Source organism: Marmota marmota, unplaced genomic scaffold (genome assembly GCF_001458135.2).
Source record: "Marmota marmota marmota unplaced genomic scaffold, marMar, whole genome shotgun sequence".
NCBI classification, from domain to species: Eukaryota; Metazoa; Chordata; class Mammalia; order Rodentia; family Sciuridae; genus Marmota; species Marmota marmota.
The window spans coordinates 6,399,332-6,407,639 of NW_026000057.1; the positions used below are offsets into that span (position 1 = coordinate 6,399,332).

General features: G+C 42.6%; 1 protein-coding gene across 3 annotated transcripts in view; it reads right to left on the bottom strand.

Annotated features, from left to right (window-relative positions):
- Nr3c2 (nuclear receptor subfamily 3 group C member 2) overlaps window positions 1–7,521 on the bottom strand; it is a 325,701-nt gene extending 318,180 nt beyond the window's left edge. Inside the window, exons 1-2 of one of the 3 annotated variants that reach the window (XM_048813488.1) lie at window positions 7,230–7,521; window positions 15–1,773 (exon numbers count right to left, since the gene is read on the bottom strand). In XM_048813488.1, the coding sequence (XP_048669445.1) occupies window positions 15–1,771 (1,757 nt within the window). In that variant the 5' untranslated portion in view covers window positions 1,772–1,773; window positions 7,230–7,521. Of the gene's footprint in view, window positions 1–14; window positions 1,774–6,649; window positions 7,131–7,229 lie in introns of those variants that run through there. The other 2 variants (XM_048813490.1, XM_048813489.1) reach the window with 2 other exon arrangements.
- Window positions 7,522–8,308: the final 787 nt, after the last annotated feature.

Genomic DNA, 8,308 nt, shown 5'->3' on the forward strand with positions numbered 1-8,308 from the left:
GGGGGGAAACTTACCTTGACACGTTTTCTGGAATGTATTCTAGGACCGGATATCCATCACTTCTTCTAGATGACAGATCACCGTGTGATTTCCATGACTCCACTAAAGTACTGACAGGAGGAAAGGAACTCAGGTGTTGGAAAGATTGGTCTCTAGCAGATCGTGATAAAGATATTGTACCTTGAGCACCAATCCTGTAGTGAAAGGACTGTCCGCTGGAATTCACGCCAACAATGGCAGACGAAGGGATGCTGGCCTCTGGGTAATAACTCCCATCATCTGGTTCTTGTTTAATCCCCATTGGGAATCCACTGCCTTCACAGTTACCATCAAAGCCGGGCACAGGTGGTCCTAAAATTCCTGATAGGGAGTAATAGTCTTTATCATCCATAAAGGAAAAATATGAGCCATCCATAAATGGAAATGGGTTTACTGTTGGGTTTCCTTTGAAAGAGGTGCCTGAACATGAGTGCTTGGTTGATTCTTGCTTTATTGGTACTGAGAACGGAGACTCAGAATTGATTTTGCTATTTCCTCCTAGACAGGAGCTGCTAAAAGCTCCATCTGGTTCTGGCTTTATGTACTGGACAATGTTGAGCTGGCCAGTCACACCATTTGAGATGGCATTCTCGACTTCCTCGGTCTTAGGAAAAGGGACCTCGTGAGCACCTTTCTCGTGTGTGTCTGGACTGGGAACCACATCCCGGGTTGCACCGGCTCCAGCAGAGGTGCCAGAAGCAGGGTAACTGAAGGCATTGTTTATAGGGCTGCAGATGGATCCCACAGTACTGGCTGTAGGGCTCGAAAGCGTGGATCTGTTATTCGTGTTGGAAGGGCTGGAAACAGAGCACCTTGAGTTATTGAGATTTGCAGGGCTGGACACCGAGGAGCGCAGAGTGGCGTTATTAGGACTGGAGACTGGAGATTTTACGCTGCAGTGACTGGGAGGGCTGGAAATTGGGGATTTCATGCTACTCAACGGACTTGAGAGAGGAGAGCCCACGTTGCTAGCATGTGCGGGGCTGTGCGACCGGGAGCTTCGGTTTTCAACATTAGGGGAGCACGTCAGAGGAGTTCCTTGGGTGATGGGGCTGTGCACTGAGAAACTGCCAAAGCTGGTTGTGGTGGAGGACACGGAGTTGATTCCAGCAGGGCTGCAAACTGAAGATGTCATGTTCAGAGGGCTGCAAACAGAGGGGCTCTTGTCATGACACATGATAGGGCTTTTAACAATGGCACGCATGACCCCACCGTTCATGGAGCTCCCGGAGTCAGACATAAATGATCTCAAGGGCCTGCTCACACTAGTTAGAGTGGAAGGACGATGGCCATTCTCTTTGTAAAACTTCACCAGCTGTTCCACATTTTGGTAAATCTTTGCTGGGCTCACGCTTCCTTGTTGGTTCTGCTGATCAAAGGCGTAGTCAGCATCTCGTACAGAATCCATGTACAAACCCATGGACTCAGCTACTGTGGCTGAAAGCTCCTTCGATTCCAGCTCGGTTTTAATGTCAGATGTTAAAGTCCCAGACCGATTACTGTCTTGCTGAAGGCAGGGGAGTAGTTCGTGTTTTTCTTTGCTGCTTCCTTGAGTACTGCTGTTTGGAATAGCACCGGAAACACAGCTTACGTTGACAATCTCCATGTAGTTACTCTCATCGGTCCTCTCTGTGGGTCCCAGGGAAGAACGCTCCACAGCCTGAGAAACTTGACTCCACCGTCTTTCCATATCTAGACCTTCAGGGAGACTGTGGTAGCCTTTGGTCTCCATAGCTAACAAATAAATTTATATTAAAATGTCAGAATTAGTTATGATGTTATTATGCTAACAATCATTCTAAAATTGCATTACGTACGCTACACATGCTCGGTCTACTTATTATAAGCAATAGTTCTCATTATATTAAAACTTACCTTCTTGGGTGCTGACATAACAGAATATTGACTAACTTCTCCAGAAGCCAAAATAAGAAACTGATCATATAAAACTACTTTGCATCTAAATTTAATATTTGCTCTAATATAGCCTTTAGATTTTGTGATGAATATTTAACTTACTTGAATATTAAATAACATTAAAATAACCCTGGAAAGTGATGAGGCAGTCAAAAGACAAACAGAATTTATCAAGGTGGGGTGATCTGCCTGAACTCAGAGACGGTGAACAAAGTTGGGCTTGCAACTCAATCTTCTGACTCCAATGCTATTGGGAATCTTTTGATCATATGGAAGTTGCCTGCCATATCTAATACATGGCCTTGTTAAAAACAACATGGAAATGCAAATAAATGCACTCAACAAAGGAAATAGAGTAAAGGTGGCAATAAACATACAAAAATGAAGGACATCTAGCAGTACGGGGTGGATTTTTTTAAAACATAAGATTACTGAAATATTTTATCCTGAATTCTATTATTTTAGCCAGTCTTTTCTGTAAACAAGTAAAATTTAACAAGTATATTTATCATAGTTAATTATCATAGGAAATTATCATAGGAGAATAATTTAATTTTTTTAATTTTAAGACTTTCTTAAGATAATTAGTGATAAGGATGATTTGGTGTCAATTCTGAAAAGTAAAGGCTTATATACCTCAATTGAGTTTGTCCACAGATCAGAGAGGCTGTATGACAGCTCAGGAATGCCAGGGTTCTTCACTATATTTCAGTACTGGCCAGGACTCTGGCATGAACCTTTGCCTAGTGGTCTCTCTGCTAAAAAGACTCCCTAAGGTCAGATGCTTTTATTCTCCACAGTGAATGGAGGGAGATCTAAAGGGATCCTAAAAATTTTAAGCCATTCATTCACTCAACAGCATTTACCAAGTGCTTGTTATATCCTGTGCTGAAATGGTACTGATACTACTGAAATGGTAGTGATAAATGAACAGGCATAGTCTGGGTGCCCAAGGAGACCAAGGATTGTTGTAGATATCATCATATCATTAGTTCTACTAGATATCAGTTCCTGGGTAGATAATGGGCTGTGTTTATAAAATTCTTGTGTACTATATAATTCAATGTGATATTATAAAAGTCTTTTACATTTACTAACTCTTTTATCCTTACAAACAACCCTATACGATGGGTGAAAAATACTATCTAAATAATACAAGTGGGAAAACTGAGGCACTGGCCACACAGCTAAGTGGCAAAGCTGGTTTCTCAGCCTTGGCACATTTTGGACCAGATGATTCTTGTGGCGGTCTGTCCTGTGACTTATGACATCTTTAGCAGTATCCCCGATCCCTACCCACTAGATGCCATGAACGTGAACCCTTCCCATTCCTGACAACCAAAAATTTCTCCAGACAATACCAAATATCCCTAGGGGAAAAAAATCACCCCTGATTGAAATCACCACTCTAAAGAGACATTTTACAGAAAATTAACTCTTGTGCCATAAATTTTTTTCTGGATGCGTTTTTCAAGTCCTTTTAAGTCTAAATCATCTCCGGCCAAAGGATACTGCCATTTCTGCAGTTTTGTATATGAGCTTCCTTTAGGCTCCACCTCTTTTACCTTCCATCCTCCCTACTAAAAAAAATAGAGACCAGGAAGTTCTTCTACAGAACTCATATTAGATTCCATTGAAAAATGACCCTATTAATAAGTTAACATTAGCTATCACAAGGCTCTATAATGAAACTGAATGCCCAAATTGTCCCGAGCATTATAATTACCTCTGACTTTTCTGTATTCACTACTAGATGTTAAGTTCTGAGATGACAAACTATCAATTTCAATACTATGTCCCCGATGAATATTAAAGCACAAATAAAAAATGTTAAACTATGATACGATAATCAATACTTAATTTGAGAACATTAAAATCTACCGACTACGTAGCATGCGTTCACTTAAAGAACATTATTCTATGAATTCCTAATCAAAAATCAATTACAAACAGTGAGAAAATAAATCAAATTACAAAAGTTGAGATATTATCAGGTAATTTCAGCTAAAAAAACTGGTATAGATAAAAACCAACTAAAAGTTGAACATAAAAAAAATAGTGTATGGGAACCCAAATGGGTAATACTGGACTTTTCTACTCACTGGAAAAACTATTTAGCTATAGCCACAGGTTGAAAATATTAAATATGATGTGCTTCCCCTGTATCTAAAAATATTCTGTTTTCCCCACACCAAAGGTGAATGAAGGTACAGATGTTTTAGGTTCAAATTCATTGCATGCCTATTTGTGTCTAAAACGGAACACTTTGTGTGTATCTCACTCCCTTCACACCCCAATTCACACTGCCTTCCTAGTACACTGCATCACCATCTACCCAAAGGCCTAGAAGTTATCCTTACCAAAGGGCCTCCACTGGCACACTCTACTACCAGGGCCACAGCCTTATTCTCTCTCTGGGGCCTACCCTGAGTCTGAAGGAGGATCCCACCCAGATGATGTTCCAAAAAATTCATTCTCCCAACTGTCTTTTGGGAAGATTGGTCACTCATTGCTCTCTTGAGGTCTCATACAGTAAAATGTGCATTTCTAGAACCTTGGGGACATTCTACAATGCAGAAGTCACTTTACTTTTTAATCTAGCATTCCCTAAATAATTTGGCTACTGACACCCTTTCTTCACAAAACACCTACTAATACTCTGAAGGGCGCTTTTCATCACTCTGCTCTAAAGCATGAGCCATATGCCAGCTCTATAAGGCTATTATGAAGATTCAAAGAGAATCTCTATGAGACCCTGAGCCAAGGACTATCTTAAAGCAGACTCTATAAGGAAGCAGCTTATCAGCTAACATCAGACAGCTGATCACAACTTTCCAAGTCCTGTTTCACTAGCCCTGAACTCTCTGAACAATATCATAAAGCAGCCTATACTTCACTATGTTATTGACAGGACTATCATTTAAGAATTTGCCAAAGGCTTTGCTGAAATCTAAATTAGATTTGTTTAAGGTATTCTCATCTGCCAACCTCACATACCTCTCAACAAAGGAAATAGAGTAAAGGTTGACAATAAACACACAATAACAGAGGATATCAAGCATCTGGGTGGCTTCCACTGCAGTTGAGGTCATTTTTTAAAAAATTATTGAAATATTTCATGCTGAATTTTTCCTATTATTTTAATTAGTCTTGTCTATAAAAAATGGATCATGTTAGAAATTCATTTCCTATGTTGTCCTGGAAACCTAAGTTGTCTTTTTAGAATTAGCATAATGAGGGGCTGGGGTTATGGCTCAGTGGTAGAGCACTTGCCTAGCATGTGTGAAGCACTGGGTTCGATCCTCAGCACCACATAAAAATAAATGAATAAAACAAAGGTATTGGGGCTGGAGAGGTAGATCAGTTGGTAGAGTGCCTCCTATGCACAAGGCCCTGGGTTCAATACCCAGCACCCCCCACCCAAAAAAAAAGGTATTGTATTCATCTACTGCTAAAAGAAAATTAAAAAAAAAAAAAAAAGAATTAGCATAATGACCATGGCTTGGGCATAATTTCAGTCAACCTGAACATACTAGTGAATACTGAAAAAACTAGCTGATGACTATGATCCTTACAAAACTTAATATTCAGAAAGTAAAGAGAAAGTTTTTGATACTAAAGCATAAAATGAAGCAGAGAGGGATATACATACACACATTCATATACATACATAAACACACAACACATATAAATTTGCATAAAAATCAGTCTTGCATGCCTTATAATGCATATTATGTGGGCAAAAATCCTCATACACCTTCAATTTTGATGTAAGTGGCCTCCCCCAGGACAAAAGAACATTTACATTGTAAGGAAAAGCCTGATGGAGGTTCTATTTTAAGGCATATAAAAGCTCTTAAACACTATTTTTATACAAGAAAACCTGACTTCAAATTTTCATGTTTTATAGTCCATGTGAAATTACCCTTTTCCATAAGGAAGTAGGTTCCCCCCCCCCCAGGAATATAATTAAAGATCCTTAGGAATTTGTATTTTATCTCAAAACAGTTTCACTTTTCTTATCCCCCCACATAGTCCCATTTTAACAGCATCATTTTCTGTAGTTATTTCACTATCAGATACCACTTAATGACTAAGTCTTCAGAAATTCATAATCACCATTAAGTTACATAGCTGTATAAGTTTAGTATATATTAACCATCTTTTGTCATTCACTCTTAGAGAACTATTACTTTCCCCTCTTTTAAAGATAAGGTAAATGAAAGACATCTGCCCAAGGTCACCTAAGAGAGCTGGAGAACCAGTCAGAATTAGGCACAACTGATTTCTATTCACTCACCTAATTCGTTGGGCCACCTGATCTTTCCAAAATCCCCAAACAAAACTATGCCTCCTTTTAAGTAAAAAGCTCCACTTTTAGATTTTAGATTTTATTTTCAAAACTTCAAGCCTTTCTGCGATAATGCCATGTCAAACATGAAATTAAAACTTCACAGATGGTGAATACTGTTATTGTTCCTATGTAAATATCTTCAATAACAGCACCTAGAGAAATGGCATTACAAAATGTTAGGAAGCAATTGTTGCCTTTAAAAGTCGGAGGTTCCAAAAACTCCTCTGCTAGCAAAAGTTTTCCTAACTCCTATGCACTAATAAATAATTAAAACTGATGGTGCCATAATCATTACGATTTAAACTTGATCTTTCAAAAATCAATAGAAAAGCCACGCACCTAAAATTCAGCGCGTCAAGGATGCCACCAAAAGAAGATTCATACCTTCTCCCCTGCCCTTAGAATTCCAAAGGATCACAGAAAACATAGCCGATCTCAAGAGTTTGGGGGAATATTAGGGAACGGGAAATGCACGAATTTCCAGAGCCCCTTTCATACGGGATCTATATCTCCTTCAATTGCCCTTTTTCCGCTACACCTCCGGCCGAGATTTGGAAGCTTCCGCAATTGATAGAGGAAAGAAATATTATTTCAACGTCCTTTAAAATTTGTACAAGGAAAACGATCTGAAATTCATCTTTGGGGAAACAGAAGGGTGGTAGACCTCCCACAGCCAAAGGCGGTTAAAAGCTGCTCGTTAGAGGGCATTTATCCAAAGTGGCCAAACTTTCCCAAAATAGTCCTCTGGCGGCCAAAGGGGGGAAAAAGTGGAAAACCAAAACAAAACAACAAGCACACAGCACCATACTGACTGTGCCTCCGGATTACGCAGCCACTTCTCCCTGCGAAGTGCACGCACCCGCGCCGCGGCCGCACGCCTACTAAGGCAAGAGGCGGCCCGCTGCGCACCCCTACACACCTGCCTCGGCCAGGGTCCGTCTCTCGCCGTCTACCTGTTGCAGCGCTTGCCACCGCCACGACACCCCTGCTGCGGAGCCCCCCTAAATCCAACCACATCCAGGCCAGCGAGTGCCGCCCTCCCTGCAGCGGGAGAGCTCGAGGCAGTAATGCTCTTGCACCCAGGTGACTGCACGGGTTTCCTCTGAGCAGCCTGAAGTTGGCTTGCGTCTCCGGGCCCAATGACACCCCGGGCGGAGAAGCTGAGAGGAGGGGGCAGGGCCAAAGCGGGCAAAAGGGGGAGAGAGGGCGGGCATAAGCCCGGAGGGGGAGTTGGCCAACTGGAGAGCCGGTCCTTTTAAAAACGGGTCACATGTCCAGATAAAGTTCAGGTTGCTATCCCGCCCCCCTGAGCCTTTCCCATTGGCCCGAAGGGAAGCAAGGCTCCACGCTGCACGGGTCAGGCAGGCTTCTCATTGGACAATCTTAGCTGTCAGTCACGGGGCGGGCGACATGACTGATACAAAGTTGCTGCGACACAGCCTGGACTCGGCAGCTTCCTTAAAGCCGCAGCGGCGGCGGGCGCTTGGGGGTCCGGACGGTGATTATGACACCAGAGACCTATCCCGGCTCTGCCCTCCGATCCCCCTCGCTTGACCGCCCCAAACCTGCTCTTGACTATAATCAGCTCTCCTCCTGGCCGACCCCAGGATACCTGGAGAGATGTGAAAAGTGTAGTGACGCGGAAGAAGTCGGGTTTTTCCGCGAGCAATCAAAGTGTTATCCCCTCCGGCTCTCCACCTGCAGCGCCAGGTGAGCGGCAGCCGTGACCCCAGGGCCGCCCACAGCGTCTGCGCATAGGAGAAGACTCCGCGTGGGCTTCACTAGACCCCGAGGTTCCTCTCCCCGCCCCCTTCCTCGGTCTCCTGAGTTACCTCTCAGCAGAGCAGCCGCAGTCTCCACTGCCAGCGAGCAAGAGGATCACGTTCCCACTCGATTTGAATTTCCTTGTTTTAACCGTGCAGGAAAGCGGGTGATTGCAGTGCAGCCAAAGCCCTTTAAACACAGCTTTCCTCCCACCCTACCCCCTGTCTCTTATAC